General features: G+C 41.8%; 1 protein-coding gene across 2 annotated transcripts in view; it reads right to left on the bottom strand.

Moving 5' to 3' along the window:
* Positions 1-11,543: 11,543 nt before the first annotated feature.
* Positions 11,544-21,128, bottom strand: part of LOC133128126 (B-cell lymphoma/leukemia 11B-like) — a 58,447-nt gene continuing 48,862 nt past the window's right edge. For both annotated transcript variants that reach the window (XM_061241431.1, XM_061241432.1), the window contains exon 3: positions 11,544-20,679. In XM_061241431.1, the coding sequence (XP_061097415.1) occupies positions 18,611-20,679 (2,069 nt within the window). In that variant the 3' untranslated portion in view covers positions 11,544-18,610. The remainder of the gene's footprint in view (positions 20,680-21,128) is intronic.

Genomic DNA, 21,128 nt, shown 5'->3' with positions numbered 1-21,128 from the left:
CCCTGCACGGGGGCGGATTGTCTCCTGCTTAATCTAATCAACTGTACGTTGCTCTGGATAAGAGAATCTGCCAAATGTAATGTAATATAATACTGCTTTGTCTGAATGTATCTATGCTGTGCAAAAGGACACAATCTACTGCCATTACTGTATTATAATACAGTGACACTTGTACATAGTGAAGCTCTTTGACTCTAACGCAGTTTCTCTGAAATGGAAGCCTGTAAAGCTGTTTCATTTGTAAGTTGGTGTTGACGCAATATGCAGCAGTGTTGATATACTGACATGGTTCATATTATGGAATGTTGTGTGATCTACGATGGTTTGCTTTCACAGTTCCTGTTCATGTGTCTGTTTACCTTTGACCCGCAGTGTATCGACCCGTTTTTGTATAGCCCTGTTTACAGATATGCTATCACAAAGACACTTCACAGGAAAATCTGAATTTGACCTTACCCCCTTAATGAAAAGTTGTTATTTTCACAGAAAGACATATAGTAGCTCCACCAAATAGAAATAAGGTGGATAATACAGTGGGTAACATCACTAGCAACCCACTTGCATGCCAAATTCATTCATATGGTGAAAGCTGTAACACTGATGGCTCCATGAAAACGAGCCAAATTTTATTAGTATAATTCGGTTGCAAAAAGCTCCAACACTCTGTCACTACAACACAGTAAGGAATGTGCAGTGTTTACAACAAAGATCCCCCTAAACACCCGCTTCACACCCACACACACACAGCCCCAACCCACCTGCAATCAGAAACCAGAGAAAACGAAGGAATGAAAGATTGGCCATAGCGTGGGTTGTAATTAAAATTAGTCTGCACTTCATCAAAGCAGGTTCCATCAACATGCCTACATTTTTTTCACAGCTAGTTTGCATTTATGACATAATTATGGTCCAAATCAAATGGGACACCTTAATATTTAATTTGGACAAGCATGTGTCCAATTCTGGCGCCCATAATGACCCCAGAGGTACAACAGAGCAGACCGGTTTACTGTGGTAATTACCTTCTGTTTGAGTGTTCTGGGACAGGCTGGCTGCGGAAAAGGACCACATGTTGGGGAAAGTGACTGCTGACACAGACGACTGCAATACATTTTAATACAGAATGGAGTGAGCAAGGATACTATACTGTCCATTCTAGTGTTTCAGATGGTTTGACTCCTCACACAAGAAGGGCATAACTTGTGAGTGGAAAGTGGGGTTATAACCCCCAATATTACAAAACAGGCTAAATAACCCATCCAGTAATGTGGTTTGATGATGAGAAAAATGATTGATACCCTAATAATGGGGATTTATTGATGTAATTGGGATACACCGGCTTGCCTTTCCCAAAGCATGTTGTAGTGGTACAAATGTTATCAAGACATTTGCTCATTTTACCAGCGTAGCCCAAAACATATCACTTCTTGTCGTAGGCTAATGTACGTAAAATGTATTTTCCACAACATCCTGGGGCGTGTCTTGAAATTCCAAGTATTGCATGTGCCATTCCACTTTGCCCCCCCTAGAGGGAAATTTCAACTATTGGAAAAGTATCAAAATCTCAAGAACTATTGACCGCACACAAATGGTTGAAACCTTAAATTAGAGAAGAGGCTTGTACTATTCAGGTATTTTAGCACAAATTTATGTCAGAGCATGTACATACAGTGTACAAAAAATATACACTAAAATACCAAAAAATGACAGCGATTTATAATTTACCACTGAATATCTCAATTTCAAATTCCACATTTGCACACTGCACCCAGATGTCCTCAAATGTCCCCAAACATCTGCATATCTTTTTGTCCAGACACATGAATGATCAGAAAAGCTTTTCTATTAAAACAGATTTTATGATACAAAATGTAAAGAAAAGTTCCTTCATGTGTGTTTTATTCACATATATGAGATTATGTTTTCATAAAGCATACCCAAAGTGTCCAAAAAGCTCTCCAAAAAGTATTAATCACCCTAATGTTTTCTAACCAACCTGCATCACATTTCAAATTGAACTTATTTAAAAATGATGTTATCCAGAGCCCCATTCGCCACATTACCTAGTGCAAGTACAGGTTTATCTATCGCAAGTCCTGTTAAAAAGCACGTCTGTATATTCATTCTGCTATGTGAATGCTGTGATATTCCTAAATTCCACATTATACCTTGTTGGAAAGGGTAGGAAATCTTTGACAAGAAGCTTTTACATTGTGGTGTTTTACATTATTTAGGTACTGAAATGAGGCAGCACGGATGGCGCAGTGGGTAGCACTGCCGTCTCACAGCAAGGAGGTCCTGGGTTCGAATCCCCGTTGGCCTGGGCCTCTCTGTGCGAAGTTTGCATGTTCTCCCCGTGTCTGCGTGGGTTTCCTCCGGGTACTCTGTTTTCCTCCCATAGTCCAAAGACATGCAGGTTAGGCTGATTGGAGAGTCTAAATTGCCCGTAGGTATGAGTGTGTGAGTGAATGGTGTGTGTGCCCTGCGATGGACTGGCGACCTGTCCAGGGTGTATTCCTGCCTTTCGCCCAATGTATGCTGGGATAGGTTCCAGCCCCCCTGCGACCCTGTTCAGGATAAGCGGGTTCCGATAATGGATGGATGGATGGAGGTACTGAAATGATCTAGCAATTAATTTACGCAACAGTAAGAAGTAGTCCAAGATGACATTTGCTTAGATATATTCACTTACAAATGAGTCTGCATTGAATAATTTGTGAAACCTTATATTTCTACCAAACGAGAAATATGTTGGCTGGAAGTGCAATAAAAGTGAGTTAAAAAACTGTGTTTATTCATGCATCTTCTAAATTGTATATTTTTGTTCTTATATTGGAATGGAATGATTTTGTGACATAGAGAAATGGTATTAAGGATTGTTAGAATACACTTTTTATTGTCTGTTGCGAGATGAGGGTTGTAAACTGTGGGCGTGGAGAGGGGGAGGCTGGATTTTTATTTCCCTGCGGCTGATCAGCATCTAAACTGCAGTTCTCACTAGTGGTGAGTCTTTTTTACAATCTGTTTAGCAGTTGCATTACATTGCAGTTTTTTGAAGTGCATATAAATAAAAATACAACAATAATTTGGGATGTCGATGACTCAACCACAAGAGGGTGAAGTGGATACGGTTAAATCCCTTTCTACTGATAGAGGACAAATCAATTGGTGTGATACGATTACCTAAGTCTATATTCGGAAACTATTTCAGCTAGCCTGCTACATTTCAGTCATGAGCAGCTTTGGGAAAGTGATCTTATGTTATACTGCTTCTGCATGTTTAATTGTTTATTAAAAGTGATTTTCAAACTGCCTCAGTAAATTTGTGTTGCCTACTGTCTAGTTTCAGTTATGTTGAAGAAAGACTAGAAGAAATGTCATTTTGAGTCCAAATTGCAAACACACCTGAAGGGTTCTTTGAACTGATCTTCAGGTCATTCTTCGAGTAACAATTGAACAAAATTATCTTCACATCAACTTCAAGGAAACACACAATACATTTTGAAGAGTTTGAAGAGTCACACTGATGACAAACAACAAACATGCAGGCCCATCATAAGACATAGACGATTAATTATTTTCTGTCCTAATCTTGCAGTTGACTTATGTGTGTGCGTGTGTGTGGAGGAGGGGGTATTGGTAAAAAAGTGACATATTGAGACAAACAGGGAGCTTCATTGTTTGTTATTTCTGTTGTAATGTTAGATGAGATATTTCTCTTGTTAAAAGTGGAGTCAGTTTACATTTTAGAGAAATAAGGACCTTCTGAAATTCTTTCAGGCCTGTCTCTGAAGAATGTTCCCTTCAGAAATGAAAGTGTATTTAATAGTAGTGCTGTCTGGTCTTGTTGTGGTGGAATGTGGTCACAATCAGACAGACTGGCATAAAATTCAAGGGGTGAATAAGACAGGGGCAGACAGAGAAATTGAATTCATCAGCTGCATGAACAGAGTGTACAGTTGTTCTTTCGCTCTCTGTCCTTTTCAACTGCCCTGTGGTAATTCTGCAATAGCCACTCAAGTCCAACACCATGTTTAAACCTCCTGTTTGTTTAGACCATACTTCACCCTGCCCATCTTTAAGCCGCATTCCTGAACATGTCTAAACTACACTTGATTCAGTTCAAAGGACACAGCATCCAAATGTATTTAAACAAAATAATCCAGTACAGTAATCCAGATCCTGCTCAACATTATAATCCTGATAAAGTTTCAGTCAAACCATATTTAATTCTGACCTCCAAATTTAACTACATTTTGAAACCATATTTAAGCCACACTACCTCCACTGTCATTCCCAGAGGAAAATTCTGTTGTATATCATCTCTGGTTGTCGGCTTGCACATTTGGTGGTCTCTGGTGTAAAGTGGTTGGAGATGTTGACCATGAGGACAGTGATTAGTCCTGCAATGGAGGCATATCCCTCTCTGATGTGATAGAGCCTGGATCCTGTGGAGGGTTTTGGAACTATGACCACAGCCCATGGAAACACCCTGTTCTGTGAGGATGTGGTTTTACTGGGTCCTTTCATTTCGGCCTGACCTCTTCCAAGCCTTTCACATGGAAGCCAGACATTGTCCATTTTTTTAGGAGAGGAAAAAATAAATGTCTATTTTTATAAATAACAAATGCCCCCAACCTCCAATGCAACAAATTCAAAGATCTCAGACAATGAAGAAAGTGAATTACATCAGTAGGGGGAAATGGTACATTCAACAAGGACACTAACATTGGAGGAGGTAACCGCAGTGTTGTACCGCACTTGTGTGTGACTTGTTATAATTGCAGCTGTGAAACCATGTGGCTGCATGGAGTCTGACAGTGAGAGGGAGAGAGAGACAGACAGGGAGAGAGAGAGAGAGACAGGGAGAGAGAGAGACAGACAGGGAGAGAGAGACAGGGAGAGAGAGACAGACAGGGAGAGAGAGAGAGCATCTCTGGGCTCCAGGGTTAAGGATGACTTGCAGATGTCCACCTCTGTTTCCATTCAAACAAGGGCTAAATTAAAGGGTACTGAAACATAGACACTGGAGACACGGTGTAGTTGATTTTGTGGGCTTAACCTCCTCAAAGCTTCATTTCCTATGTGAAATATCATGAACAATGCATTGTGGTATATCCTGGGGCGATATAGGGAGACCCCAATCTGGAAGTCTCGTGAACTGAGTTCCACTGTGTAATTACTGTTGGCTGTCTAACACAATGACACATTGACTGATATTTCTGGAACTTACTGTTGAATGGGAACCAATCTTTATCTGAGGAATCCCCAGTAACTATTTTCTCTGTGAATTAGAGACTGCATGAGCAATACATACAATTTTAGGCTCCATTTGTGGAGGTACAGTAATGTGTGTAAGGGTATGATGATGTACAGTAATTTTACAGGCTATTATTTCTTTTTTTTGTCAGAATTCAGAATCTGTGGTATGGATGTCTGTTGCTGTGTGTGTGTGTCTGTGTGTGTGTGTCTGTCCATTGCTCATAATAGCAAACATAGAAGCTCATCTCAATATTATCTGATTTACCCCTTGAAACATTTGTTTTTTGTTTTTTGTTGCAGAAATTGTGGAGGCGGATTCATGGTTTATTGTTTTATTTTTCCATAAAGCCTGGAAAAAATGAGGAAAGCACTTGACTTCCACCAAGTTTTTCAACATTTGCCTCCCATCCTCAGTCAAATATTCCTCTCTGAATGAAATCATGGCTTTGGCAATCAACAGAGCTCTAGTATGTTTAAATGAAAAGCACAAGGAGTGACAGTCTTGATATAATTACGACAGCGTTTTTTAAACAAACTACCTTGTGATAATGCAATAGGATTGTTTATTTTACAGAATTGTAACATATTACACAATTGTTAAATTTTGATGAATGGAACTACAATATATTGTGTTTATTGGTATAGCTTATGAAATGTGCTATATTCTATTATTTCCCCTTTCAGTAGTGACACTGATACAATCAGTTGATTTCAGTTAATAATTTAGAAATGACTATAATACACTAGAGGAATTTATATTTGTGTGTTTGTGTGAATTTGTGTATATTAATATATTTAATGTTTTATTGTAACTGATTTTAAGTTGTTCCATTAGGGCATATCACATTGATTTAAGATTTAAATGTACTCTACTTCAACTGTTAATATTGCAGGCTGCAAGAAATATTTAGTTAAAAGAAAAATGCCAAATCAAAATGGATTAATTGGACTGAACATTCATCACACAAAGAAGGTTCTATAATTAAGAACACTTTACCAAGTGACTGGCATAGACAACATGATAAAGACAGAACAATTCAGCAAGCACATCACTACACATGATCAGCATTAAAGGAAACACATTTCATTGTTTTCAGACACAGACATCTTTTTATCCAGCCCCCCCAACCACCCCGCCCCTTGTCCCCACAGCACACACGTTGACATGCACACACACGCACACATACACACACGCAGACTTTCCATTTCTCAAGCATACAATAACTTCATTGTTTCCAGCCCTTCCTTCATCCAAAGATAAAGATTTATGTAAATCTCCTGGTCCGGCGTTAAAAGCACAGAGCTCCAAGAGAAGCTCTGAAAAGTGGGGTATTGTTGTCGAAAATGACAAGGCAGCCTCTTAATCCACAGAATGTGTCACCGTGCTCTGTGTGGGCAGGAGAATCAGAACATCAAATGGAGCGCGGCACACCTCGTCGCGCTCTTATTCCCACCGAGCGCTTTTTTCCCCGTGTCTTTTTTTAAGAATTGGAAAATCTGAAGTTTCAATGACTGCTGCAGTTTGAAGCTGGAATATTAAAAGACGAGAAAAACACCCAATTTTTTTCTTTCTACATTTTTTCTTTTTTTTCGCGCTTTTTCTGCTGAAACTGAAAAAAGACACTGGGATGATGGTTGTAGGGAAAATAAGTCTCGGTAATTGGTTTGAACTGTAAATCAGAACAGCCCTATCAGTTATCTCTGATTGGAAATATGTCCCTGGTTGTTATCCAGAGGAATAAAATGCAGAGAAATTGACGGCACGCATCGGTAAAGTTAATGAGGATTAGGGATGTGTTAAGGCTGAAATATAACATTTTATTATACCTCTGGTTCTCCTCAAATGGGGTTTGCTCAAATTCTAGCATGTATAAAGTAGTTTTATGGGTAGAAAACAAGATGAGCGACAGCATAAGGGAAAGAAATTCAAGAAAAGACTTTGGTTTGGTTGTTTTGGAATGGTTTGTTTGCCAATCAATATAAATCAATAAACAAATCCCATGAAGCACCACAAAATGGAAGGGCCTCTCATTTCAAAAAGAGACACACAGGGGTAAGTACGGGAATCCCTTTTTTGAGCGTGTAATGTATGTGCATCTAGACCAATTGTTTCTTGTTTGTTTTTGCTTCAGGATCAGTTTTCCTTAATTCTTCGTTTTTGGCCAGCATTCATCACACTTACCTAAAACAACAAAAAATCCATTCAATAAATCAATAATGTCCATGAAAATAAAATGTCTCCAAGAAAGATACCACCAGTTTGAAATCAAACTTGTAACAGACATACTGATCAGCTGGATCAGGACTGGAAGGAGGTCCAATGACAGACGTCCTGCGATTCCTCTGATTTGCTCTCGTCGTCTTGCTGATGGATCTGGTGGGAGTCTTTTCTTCTGCCTCTATAATTAAGACCCACTCATTGTTCTTTACAACCCATCTTTTTGCCCACCCTCCTAGATTGAACACCCTCCCCCTCCCCATAATGCTTATCAGCCTATCACCCCTTGACCGTGATGTCAAGGGCGGCCTGTAGCCACAATAAGATCCCGGGGTAGCCACAATAAGATCCGCACAGCCGTTGGGCCCTTGAGTAAGACCCTTAACCCTGCATTGCTCCAGGGGAGGATTGTCTCCTGCTTAGTCTAATCAACTGTACGTCGCTCTGGATAAGAGCGTCTGCCAAATGCCAATAATGTAATGTAATGTAATGTAATGTAATGTTTTGGCCCTATCCCCAGTCCAATGGTAAATTCTTTGGTTTCCATGTAAAGCCCCTGAGCAGGGGATTTTGACAGCTCTGTCAGATGATTAAGTCTGGGGCCCTACTGTACCTGCAATCTTGTGTGGCTTTAAGATAACCACTGATGCTTCAGTCATTTGAAGTCTCCATTAATTGGATGGAGGCATGCGGATCCTGACAGAGTTGAGTGGAAGAGACTCCATACCCTCCGGATAACCCTGACCGCGCTTCTTAATCCCGTGTCAGTTACATTACAGATTAGGGAGCGGACTATCGGAGATTCCGTTATGCCACATTAAACTTTATCTGCCAGCTTAGATTTCCATTTCTTTCCCACAAAGAGAGGAAGCATGTGCTTGGCAACAGCCTTGTTTTACTTGCGTTGTCGACTGAGGCGGCGCTGCTCTCTTTAGCGTTATTTAGAGCCGTTTGGTGGCTGTGGAAGCAACTACCAGAAATCAGACAGTTGCAAGAAACCTTTTTTTGCCATTTAGTCGTGTTGGTTGACCAGATATCAAAAAGGCAAGGCAATTCCAGGTGCATTTTCACCTCTGGTAGTACCTAAATTGGCTAATCAAGTATCTGGGAAGGCTAGTCTGAGCCTTCCCACATTGATAGAGATATGATGAGTCAAGCTTACAAGTGCTTTTGGGCATTCCAAATGCAGAGGGATATATTTTATATTTTTTAGTTCAAAGAATTCACAATTTATTCGATAAGCAAAGATTTCATTAACCGTGTTATACTGTAGAGAAGCATACTTTATCATAGTCTGTGGTAATTGGCATGTGTATTATATGCAGTTCATGGAGATGTTAAATTCTTTTTCTTTTCCCCAATTTTTCTAATTTTTCAAATTGCCTCTGTGTTAGTGAGGAATACACCACCTACACCCCATCCCTTGGTGGCCTGGATGGATCAGGTGATCCTGAGAACAACACTGCTTCTCCAAGTCGTATCGTTCCCGCCTGCGACCACGATTCCGAGGTACCCGTAAGTCCTCCCCCCACCCTCGGAGTTGTGAGCCAATTATGTCCCACTCCATGTGAGCTAGCCAAACTCAAATAAGGTTTGGCAGGACTGTGAATCAAACCCTGTTACTTTACTTTACGCTACTTTAGCCGTGCACCACCACGAGTCTTCTTGAGATGTTAAGTTCTTAGGAAAGTCTAATTCATTTGCTGACAGTTTTCACTATTTTTTTTGCATATTTTGAATCAGCAATTGTACTTTCAGTTTCTGGTGTGCCAACTGTACCTGCCTGATTAGAGCAGTACAGCCAGATTCCCACCATCATGAGATGGTGACTATTTTACACCCTAAAAGCTACATATCTCTGCAAACATTGTAGTGACTATGGAAGAGAGACAGCTCTCACTATCCACAACTTGTAACATATTAGCACCTGCCTGGTCATTAGGAGGAACTGATGTACATGTAACCCAGAGTACCTAAAGGGCACCAGGCCATTTGAAACCTACCTCTGATCAAGGGCATCCCATGTATGTGGGATATTGGTCTCAACTGGGTGGCATGGTGGCGCAGTGGGCAGCACAGTTGCCTCACAACAAGAAGGTCCTGGGTTTGAGCCTCACCTGGTCCTCTCTGCGTGGAGTTTGCATGTTCTCCCCATGTCTGTGAAACTGGTACTCCAGTTTCCTCCCACAGTCCAAAGACATGCAGGTTAGGGACTAAAGATGAAAACGAGCTCATTAGCTAACTCTGGGACATTTACATTGATGTGTAAACTGAAAATGTTGATTCATGTGCACTGTCCCTCACCAATATATATCATTATGGTTTGTAGTATGGGGCGGCCTGTAGCGTAGTGGTTAAGGTAAATGACTGGGACACACAAGGTCGGTGGTTCTAATCCCAGTGTAGCCACAATAAGATCTGCACATTGCACTGCACTGCACTGCATTGCTCCAGGGGAGGATTGTCTCCTGCTTAGTCTAATCAACTGTACGTCGCTCTGGATAAGAGCGTCTGCCAAATGCCAATAATGTAATGTAGTAGGTTTCATAGGTTATATAGCCTCATCCATAGATTTTGAGCACAACTTTATTTCACTGCACAGTCTAAATGTTTTCCTCTTGTCACTCTATATCGTTAGATCCAATTTACGCTGTTGGACACACCATGTCAGTTTCATTTGCTGATCACTCAAATCGATGAAAGCCAAATATTGATATACGCTGTAATTTGACAGCCTGCTTCTTTTAGTTTCAGAAATGGTTTCCAAAATGTTTAATGAAATTATATAATAATATTGATATTGTGCTCCAGTTATGAAATAAAATATGGTCTAGTGTGTAGTGATGTGCTTGCTTAATCACATAATGTAAAAACCAAATGTTACATTATGTGACCCTTTCTCTCAGACGGCTCCATTCTTTCTTTGCTCTGGCCTGTAAATTGCGGATCTCACCCTCTCCTTCTGTCATTCTCACTCTATTTGTATAGTCCGCCCTGCAGGGCTTGTCAGAGAGCTGGTCAGGTGAGGTCAGGAGTAAGTACTCAATCGGCTTGAAATTGAACTGAACCGCCTCTTGTGTCTCAGCTCAATCCAATCTGATTGGCTCTTATTATGACATGAACAGTGTGATAACAAAATACATAAATTGAAAACTGTAAAATCTGTAATGTATAATGGAACATCAATTATCATTATCATCAATATCATCTCTGGAGTAGAAGATTGTACATGCAAAATGTGTAAGCTTTTTATAAAAACCAGCTGTTCATCTGTGAGGTGATGATGGCAGTTGCTTATAAGATAACGTGCGTATGTTAAGCCCTACATCACCATGGCCTGGACTCAAAATGTAGTATTGTCTTCTGATGCTTATGTTTATTTCAGCCTTACATATTTTCTTTTCCTCTCCCTTCCTATCTCTTCGTGTATAAATATACACCTTCCCTCCAACCTGTTTAACCTTCCCTCCAAATCTCTACATACATACTTGCTTCTGCAGTTATGTGGTTATTCAGTGTGCTCTCCGAGGCCCTGTCCCGCTGCGACATTGAATGCACAGGGAGGAGCAACATCAGACCATAATAGTGAGAGAGTGCCGAGATGAAAGTGAGAAAGCGAGAGCAGAAAAGTATGATAGAGAGAATGCACAAAGAAGGAGATGGATCAGGAAAGAGAGAGATAAAGTGTAAGCAGTATGGAGTGACAGAAAGTGAGAGAGTAATAGAGAAAGTAGTAGAGAAAATGCTTAGGTGCAGCTGCAGAGGAGCTTAATGAATGCATGGCCATCCCAGTGGACTGTATCATCCCCTGCTCTGAATTACAATGACTCTGAATGAAATACATTTTTGTTTGTTACCACAGCTAAAACAGTTTGATGTATTTTTTTATTTTAGGTAATGCACCGTTCGATTCAGGCCGCAGCATAATTATTTAATTTGATTTCCAAACTTGCTTATAATATGAAATTCATCACAATATGCAAATGTATGTGTGGGTTTGCATAGGATGGTGTGAATCTCCGACTGATGTGGTGCGAATAAAGAAAACAGACAGACTGAGAGGTGTCTATTAAGCATCATTTACTATTGTGAATCCTTGTGACTGGGCTGAGAATAAATGACATCGCACATTTTATTCAAAACACCCCTGTTAAAAGCCCAGGCCCTTCTCCATCCTCTGAACATGAGGGCATATTAAAAAAAGATGTGTTATTTTCATCCCAGCTACAGTTTTATTAAATACAAACATTAAGAAAAATGAACAATAGCAATGGAATGTCAAAGTAACAGTGAACAGCAGCAAAGCACTTTTTTTTTACTGAATGGACTGTCAAACCTGTGTCACTAAATCATCTGGTTCTGACCTTGGGTGTCAAGCACCAATTTCCCCAACCCTCCCCACAAAAGCTTGTTGTTTAATAAATGTTTGATCAAGCAAACAATGGACAGCACAGACAGCCTGATGGCCCGAGGTACATTCCTTCCCTCAGTGACGACTGGAAGACAGCTAGTGAGCAACAGATTAGTAAACCAGCTATCTTAATAGCGTAGCTACATACAATAAAAACTGCCCGCAAAGAGGTAAGAACACATTGTCAATGGTTGTCTGAGCTGAACCCTCGAGTGGACCTGCTCCAGTCGTCACTAAGGAAAGGAAAGTACCTTGTGCGCCTGAATGCTCATGGCAAGACGACAGTGCTCAGGAGAGGACAAACAGCGCAGTCAGGAACAAGTTCTGAGCCCTTGTTAAAATTTAACTTCTGAGGGAAAAAATGTACTGTTGAAGCACATCTGTGGGTTGGGTAATGTTACTGAACTTTTTAATTTATTGAAACATAGAGCATTTGTTAGGCTGCGGTGCAACAGCTGACCGACACGACGTCGGATTCCGTAACAGGAAGTGCCTCTGTGCCCTGAGTTTGGAGAATAAATAAGCTTTCATTCAATCCAGCTTCCGTCAGGATAAAATCATCAGGGGTTCTCTGAAAATAAATAATTGTGGCGGTCCATACACATACCAGAGGTTCACTTCACCTTATTTCACTCTCCAAATCCTCACATACTGTCAGTGTGGGTACCACCCAATTGGCCATCTCCTCATATACACTCAGAAAGCACTTTATTAGGTATGTTTTAGACTTGTTAAGTCTTCTACTTCTGTTGCCTACCAACTAGAAGTTTGACTCGTTGTGTGATCAGAGATGCTCTTCCGTATACCACTGTTGCAATGTGGGGTTATTTACGTTCCTTACGTATCACCTTCCTATCAGCTTTGACCAGTCTGGCCATTCTCATTGGACTTCTCTCATTAACAAGGTGTTTCACATTCCAAAGAACTGCAGCTCACGAAATGTTTTTGCTTTTCGCAACATTCTCTGCAAACACTAGAGACTGTTCTGCGTGAAAATCCGACATCAGCAGTATCTGAAATACTCAAACCACCCTGTCTGGCACCAAAAATCATTCCACGGTCATTAAATCACATTTCCTCCACGTTCTGATGCTTAATGTGAACATTAACTGAATCTCCTGACCCGTATCTGCATGATTTTATGCATTGCACTGCTGCCACACGATTGGCTGATTAGATAATCCCATGAATAAGTAGGCGTACAAGTCTACCTAATAAAGTGCTCAGTGAGTGTGTATATATAGAGTATATATTCCCCTGAAGTTTATTCTTTCTTTTCTTTCATGATTGTGTCTGCAGGAATAGTGCATAGCGCATTCATAAATGGCAGGGCCCTTTCTCTGAGACCCTCATTCAGAATAAATGGCCACCAGGGCGTACAGGGGTGACAGACAGTGTAAAACAGTTCCCTATGCTCTTCACACAGAGGAGTGCCCATAGAAATGTGGCATCGCTCGTTTCTGATGAAAAAGGTCAAAAGGTCACAAATAATGCAGAACACTTCCATCTTTGAGAACACACAAAAAGCAAAACAAAAACAAAATAAAAACAGGGCAGTTATACAAAAAAATTTAACATATTAATAAAAACATTTATGTTTGCATTTTGTGTGGATAAAAGGTTGTCATACAACACTGTAAACCCATCTGTACAATTGGATTTCTTTTCAGAATAATTAATCTAATATGATTTTGCACCATTTTATCCTGCCAAATCAAAAATATATATATTTATATATAATGTGGCAGCTTGTATGTTCCATTCTGAAACTTCAAAAAAATGATTATGTACCGTCCCCAGAAAAAAAAAGACAAATTAAGATTAAGTATCTTTTTTTCCACAAAGAACATGTAAGTTAATAATGTCAAGTCCTCGTAAAATTAAAGACAAGTGCCTACGAGAGAGTCTAAGCTGCTGACTATTAAGAAGAGCAATTCTTGGGGATGAAAAATGCATATGGTTTAGGAATGTAATTTGCTCCCTACAAAGCAATACCAACAAATAATAATTACTGCCACAGAATCCCTGAACAGACAACAGTTGGCCTTCTTTGCCATAATGTCCTGGATTGTTTCTCTCAATTTATTACATCAAATGTATAAGCTTGCCTACTCAAGCTAGAGATTTTTACAGTTACAGTGACAAAACATTTTCAAAGGCCCACTTCTTAAATTTGACCATAAAATACTTTTTCCCATTCTGAAAAATGTCCCCGGCATTCATCATTATAACAAATACTGGTAAACTATTTACAGCTTAAAAGTGTTTATATTTATTCATATTTAGGAAAAAATCCCATCACCATGGAAAAAGTATACATATGACCACCATAGCATTCAGAAAAAGTATAGCCAAACTTAAAAAATACTTGATGGTTGATGAACAGATGTACAAACGTATCATTTTACCCTTGAATTTTCCAGCAATGTAAACATATTTTAAGACAGCGTGCACTTCTTTTTTAAACAAAATCTGCCTTTCCTGATTTTATTCTGTTTTAGCTGTTTAAATACCCACTCTGTGTATAATCTCCAGAATAACAAATTTGATGTGAAAAATTACTCATAAAGAATGACTTTATGTATATATTCATACAATGTATACAGAAAAATATGCATATGAATGGATACATGGGAATGTTATGTTTTGCTTAATTGTATACATAATAGTTTGGGGGTTTTTTTCAGAAAATTGATTTTGCCTTGAAAACTAAATGTGAACAAATTGCGAATTTTTATTATTAAGAAGATCGGTATTGAAAGTACCCAAATGTAAAATTAAATTACAACTTAATGTATGCCATGGCATGTTTATAGTGGCACCACTGAAAGTGCTGCAATCCTAACAGCAGATGACTATTAGCTACCCCTCTGTGTTATCAACTTATTTAGTGATCCTGCTGAAAGACATGAATGGCTGTACTGTTTGAAATCAATCGAGGTCCGCCATATTTAAGGACATTCAAACCCGTATGTTCCTTCCAGGAGCTAGAAGTTAAGGTTTTTTTTCCTAAAGCGTGACATAGAAATTCTCGACCCATGGATCCACCTCTCCCCATGCCACACTTCTGCCATATTTGTAACTGACGAAGCTTCGAACTGCCGTCTGAAGGGGCAAGGATATTCCATTTGCCTAATTCTTTGCTTCTTTTTCTTTAATCTTTTCCTAGCCTCTCCTGATGTGTGGAGCTAGGGGCAAGAAAAGGAGAAAGAAAAAGAAAAAGGTAAAAAATGAGGGATTGCAATGAGCTCTCCTTGTAAGGCTTTGGAAGATCTTCTGGACCTATTAAATCAGTCGGTCACATCATTCAAAATTGCTACTAGGATGTCATTTGTGAGGATTACATTTACATTTACATTTACATTTTAGTCATTTGGCAGACATCTCCCCGCTACTTTCTTTTTGATACATAGTTAAATGTATCATGCACATGGACTGGAATGAACGCTTTACATCAAGGTGTAATTTATTTAGTAAATTAGGTCAGTTAAGTATTCAATCTAATTTAATAAGTCATGCCTTAATTGGGAGCCTCCTCTTGGAGGGTTCATTTAAAGAACCTGAAAGTAGGCAGTAATTTGCGATATAGGAATGTGTCGATATAGCCTAGCTCACATTATATAAAAGGTCAACAACCTTTTATATTCTTCCTAGAACATGACATCAGTCATCAGAGCCAGTATAATACACAGAGGACAGTGGTAAAACAGAATGAAACAGGACAGGAGAGGGCCTTTCATTACAATACATTTTGGCATTTAGGAGATACTATTTCTTCTTCAGAGCGCTTTACAGAAAATACATTTTTACATACAGTCCATTTACACGGCTGAGATTCTTTCATCCAACAATTACCCTCTGAGTGGCAAACAATGGAGCGATAAAGCCAGGCTGCACAGCCACACAATAATCGTAAGACTGGAGTATCTAAAAGAAGAACTTCAGCTATGCACCTAAAGATAAAAATTTCCTGCAGACCGGCTATGGCGGTTGCATCGGGATATTTTCAAAGTAGCCTCCATTTGCACAATCACAACCCATATTTGCAGGAAACTACACTTTCTAAGGTACTGGATGCTTTGTCAAGCAATTCCCATGTAGTTTCATGACTAATCTCCTACTTGTTTTCAGATATAATATGAAAATTCTATTTTGAAAGGACGCAGTTTCGACCAATCGTTTTTTGACCAATCGTTTGGTATGAAAGAGCAGCTCTGAATTGAATGAAATGTCTTGTGTGTTTACATTCAGTAGGGTATAGAATAGGCGGCACGGATGGTGCAGTGGGTAGCACTGCCGCCTCACAGCAAGGAGGTCCTGGGTTCGAATCCCTGTCGGCCAGGGCCTCTCTGTGCGGAGTTTGCATGTTCTCCCCGTGTCAGCGTGGGTTTCCTCCCACAGTCCAAAGACATGCAGGTTAGGCCGATGCCCGTAGGCATGAGTGTGTGAGTGAATGGTGTGTGTGCCCTGCGATGGACTGGCGACCTGTCCAGGGTGTATTCCTGCCTTTCGCCCAATGTATGCTGGGATAGGCTCCAGCCCCCCTGCGACCCTGATCAGGATAAGCGGGTTCAGATAATGGATGGATGGATGGGTATAGAATGATTGGTGTGTTCAGGTGCTCCTCTCCTTTGGCAAGTTCAGGCGTGCCTCCTCCCTTTCATTTTGCAGGGTTTGCTCGACCCGTTTTCACTTTTTCTAGATGTTGTTTGAACGAAACTTAATTTAACAGTTTTACTTTCTTAAGGTAAGTAAGGAGTGTACTTTGATCAGAGAACAACCCAAGTTGCCTTTAAACCTCATTTTGTGCTCATAATAGTGTGTGTTTGTGTGTGTGTGTTTCTGTGGGAAGATCAAGTATGAATGCATGTGCCTATATAATGAAGAAGTATAGAGTGGATCAGCCAAATAGAACAAATATTTAATTCATTTTAATTCAAATGTAATTAAATATTGTATTATTTTCATTTCAATGGAAGGGGATGTTTTGGGACAAGAGGGTGGGTTGAGTAAGACCCTTTGCTGTGATTTAAGCCTCATCACAGGCTTCTTTGAGACAAAGTGAACTGCGCAACAACAACTACTGCCACAACATTTCAAATCAGAACTACCAATATCATAAATATAGTTTCCAAAATGTAAAGGCTCTGGTTTTACTTTGAGCGATCCTCCTGTAGAGTTCAGGTTTTCAGCAACTGAAAACATGACTCATCTCCGATCAATAATAGAAGAAAATGCAATGTCATGCCATGACCTTTCCACAGTTTTTGCAGCAGTCTCCCTCTTTTCTTGATTACCAGGCATGCCGTATATTACTTGTAATGCCTAACTGTACAATGCTGCAATCACATGCATTCTATCTGTGATAAAGGGTTTTGGAGTGCAAAGCAGTACAGCCATAACTTTCACCAATACCTTTAGGATATGTTCATAGTTTTAGAAGCTGAGCTTCTCGAAATAAATGAAAATGTGTTCTTGTTCCACTTGAATTGAATCCCTCCCTTCTCAGGAGAACCACAATACCCGATACAAGACGGTTAGCGCACGAGTAGAGAAATGACAGCTGGCAGTGTTACGGAGCATTCACACAGAGGTGACGTTTTTAGCGAGTGGAACTACATCTAAAAAGTGTAAAAATAACATAAATTGCCATTTAACTGATCCTGAGATATTTAGTCATTGCACAGGATACATCCATCTGGCATCCTCGCTGAGACCACAGGCTTATGATGACTGAATGCAAAAATAAAAATTCAATCAAATATCTGCTTTCGCATTGATTAAGTATGTTATTATTCCTATAATTACACATGGGGGATATTTCATATCATTGTAAACAATTTGAATGTACAGTTCTGAAATATGTTAGTACCTGCACTGCAACGGCAAAGCACTCTAAGTTTACATCATAGCAATTCTGTGTGGTTTGGTACTTGGTACCAAAAAGCAGCTGTGATATCTTTTTAACGATTTTAATTCCTCGCCTTTATCTTGTGGAGGAAAAACGGATTTGTAAATTCCAAATTCCTGTTCTATCTTGCTGTCAGATCCGACAATCAGTGCTAACAACCCAATTACATATATTCATAAATCATTCATTAATAGTCAATAAATGCTACAAGAATGGAATCTGCCCATTTCCATGTATGACAAAATAGCTGTTTCTTTTAAGTAAATCTTGTTTCTCCCTCAAGAAATTATTTGGGTAGCTTAAATACGTTCACTGATGTAGCCTACAATAATTTAAAAACAACAGTATTTCAATTTTGTTAAAAACAATAATCTCAGTATATCACCTGGGTATAAAAAACCCCAGTACTTGAAAATGAAGTGAAACCTGGCATTAAGGAAACAAAGAATACCTGCACATGCCAAATATTAATACAAAAAATCCAATAAATACAGAAATTATTGCACAGTTAAAAAGGCTCCATGAATTCCTCACTGTTAAATCCTCCTGTGAAAACGTATCCCAAATGCAGTCTAGGCCATGTTTAAAAGAAAAAAATTACCAGTCACCATTAATTCTCAGGTATCATTTTCAGAAGGAAAACCAAAACAAACAAAAACTATGGACAAATAACGACTACCTCCCCACCGCACCCCCCTCCCTCAAATTTTTTTTTGGGATAAAAACAATTGCTTGTCCACCTATCCCCCATTCCCTCCTCTTATTGAAATAAGCAATTAGACAAGATTTATGGAGAGGCAGTGTGCACTCAGCTCCTCTCTGCATGTTCGAGTTTGACCTCGCCGGGCAGTAGGTGCTCCCCGTGCCACTTCTTCATGTGTTTCTCCAGGGTGCTGTAGACGCTGAAGGGCATGTGGCAGATGTCGCAGCGGTACACCTCCTTGCCGTACTGGCCGTGGGTCTTCATGTGGCGCGTCAGCTTGCTGCTCTGGGCGCAGGCGTAGTTGCAGAGGTCGCACTTGTAGGGCCGCTCACCGGTGTGGCTCCTTCGGTGCACTGTCAGGTTGCTGCAGTTCTTGAACACCTTCCCGCAGTACTCGCAGCAGTCGCTCCTACGACCCTCCTTGGAGCTGGGCCGGCCTGGGCCAGGCCCCACCCGCAGGTGGGGGGTGCTGCCCCCGCTGGCCGTCCCGCTTCTGCCGGAGAAGGCCCCGTCCAGGGCGTCTCCGGGCGGCGTGGAGAAACGGAGGCTCCCGTTTTCCGACGAGTGCTCGGAGGATGTGGCAAAGGGGGACTGGCGCGAGGCAGCAAAGCCCAGGAAGGGGTCTTTGAGGAAGTGGCGGGACGCGGCGTATCCCACGAGCCACTGGGAGTAGACATTCTCGGAGGGGATGAGTGGGACAGGCGGCAGGTCCAGCTCTCCCTCCAGCTTGATTTTCTTGGCTGACGAGGTTGAGAGGCTTGGGCTGGTGACGGGGGCCGGGCGTCGATGGAACAGGCCTGTGAAGGAGTCCCCAGAGCTGCAGTCCCGACCGTTTAGGGTCGGCGGCTCTGCCCTACTGTCCCCCCGCCTCGCTGCCGTGTCCTCGTCTCTTGTGTTGCCCCTACCGTCTCCATCCTGCTTGGGGAATGGCAGCAGCTTCCTCCTGTCATCCAGCATCAGGCCAGGGTACCTGTGCGAGGGCACCTCCAGGCCAGCACTCTCCTCCTCCCCTTTCCCCGTGGGGACGCCCCTCTCATCCGCAACGACCTTGGGCCCATTCTCCCGGCCGCGGCAGAACCCAGACTCCATGCTAAAGCCTGACTCAGGCCTACTCTCATTCTCAAGCTCCTCTTCCTCCTCTTCCTCCTCCTCCTCTTCTTCCTCCTCTTCTTCCTCTTCCTCCTCGTTCTCGGGGCCCACGGCCACCGCTGCACCCACTCCCAGGCGACCTGCCTGGTCCTTGCCCCCGTCCTCCCCAGGCAGGTTGCTTGTGCCTGGCTCGGGGGAGCTGGTGGTGGAGAGGCCATCCTCGGAGGGCCCCGTGAGGGACTCGGGGCCCTTCCGCGGGTGCAGGTGGGTTTTCATGTGCCGCTTGAGCTTGCTGGCCTGGGAGCAGGCATGGTCGCACAGGTGGCACTTGTAGGGCTTCTCACCCGTATGGCTCCGGCGGTGCACGATCAGGTTGCTCTGGAACTTGAAGGTCTTCCCGCAAAACTCGCACGACTTGGACTTGACAGACGGGGGAGGCGATGAGGCAGCGCTGGTGGTGGTCGGTGGGGGTGGCGGGAGATGGGTAGGAGGGGTGCTGAGGAACGGGGGGCGGGGGGGTCCCGGCTGGAAGAGGACGGGGTTGAGCAGCCGGTGCAGCGGGTTGGGGCGCCCCGGGGAGAGGGGCGGTGGAATGGCAGGTCCTGTGTTTCCCGCCAGCTCGCGGAGCCGACGGGAGAAGTCCATGGACTGGGACTCCATGGCGGCCATGGGGTTGAGCCGCATCACCCTCTCGAAGGCACTGGGGTGCTGCGACATGAGGCCCAGCTCCTCTGCGCTCAGACGCTCCAAGTGAGGGCGTGGTGGAGGGGACAAGAACTGGGGTGTCCCTGGGCCCAAACGGCCTTCCATGAAACCCGGGGGTTCCCGGAGCATGGGAGCTGCCATCCGGAGGAGATGGAACGGGTTGCTGTCTCCCAGGAAACTGGCCAGGGGGGGCTGGGGCATGGACTCTACCACCATGGGGGGAGGGAGAGTGATGCGAGGACTCAGGGAGCATCGGGAGACCATGGGCTCCAGGTAGATTCTGAAGCCGTGCATGTTCTGAGCATGCTGGAGGAGGAACCAGGCGCTGGAGAAGGGCTGCTTGCATGTTGTGCAGATGTAGCTGGATGGCTCATCTCCACCTGCCAAGAAATGGGAAAGTGAAACAGTTTTAAGAAATTCGTTTTTGATTCATCCTGGGTCAGTGTGGCAGTAATACAGAAACACCCGTTTCAAAAAACATATCTTGTGAAGAAATTGAGTTGTAAACTGCACTGAACACAATTTAAAAAACAGATGTTAACACAGAGAGAGCAATTACCCCTTCCACTCCAAGAAAGATAAAAATCACAATATTGAAAGTTTCAGGGTGAATGGTCTGAGAACATTACAGATTTCATATATATTTTTATTTATTTTATTTATGGGTATTGCAAGGTATAACAACACTGTATCTTACTATTTTAACCAGTTGTGATTTTCTGCAAAATATATATTCTGAATATTTTTGTGTGGAATTTAAATAGTAATAGTTCAGAAAACTGCTACTACTCCAAAAAACGTTTATTAGTCTGCTATTCATACTGGCAGT

Source organism: Conger conger, chromosome 5 (genome assembly GCF_963514075.1).
Source record: "Conger conger chromosome 5, fConCon1.1, whole genome shotgun sequence".
Lineage (NCBI taxonomy): Eukaryota > Metazoa > Chordata > Actinopteri > Anguilliformes > Congridae > Conger > Conger conger.
This window is presented reverse-complemented; position numbering and strand designations above follow the sequence as displayed.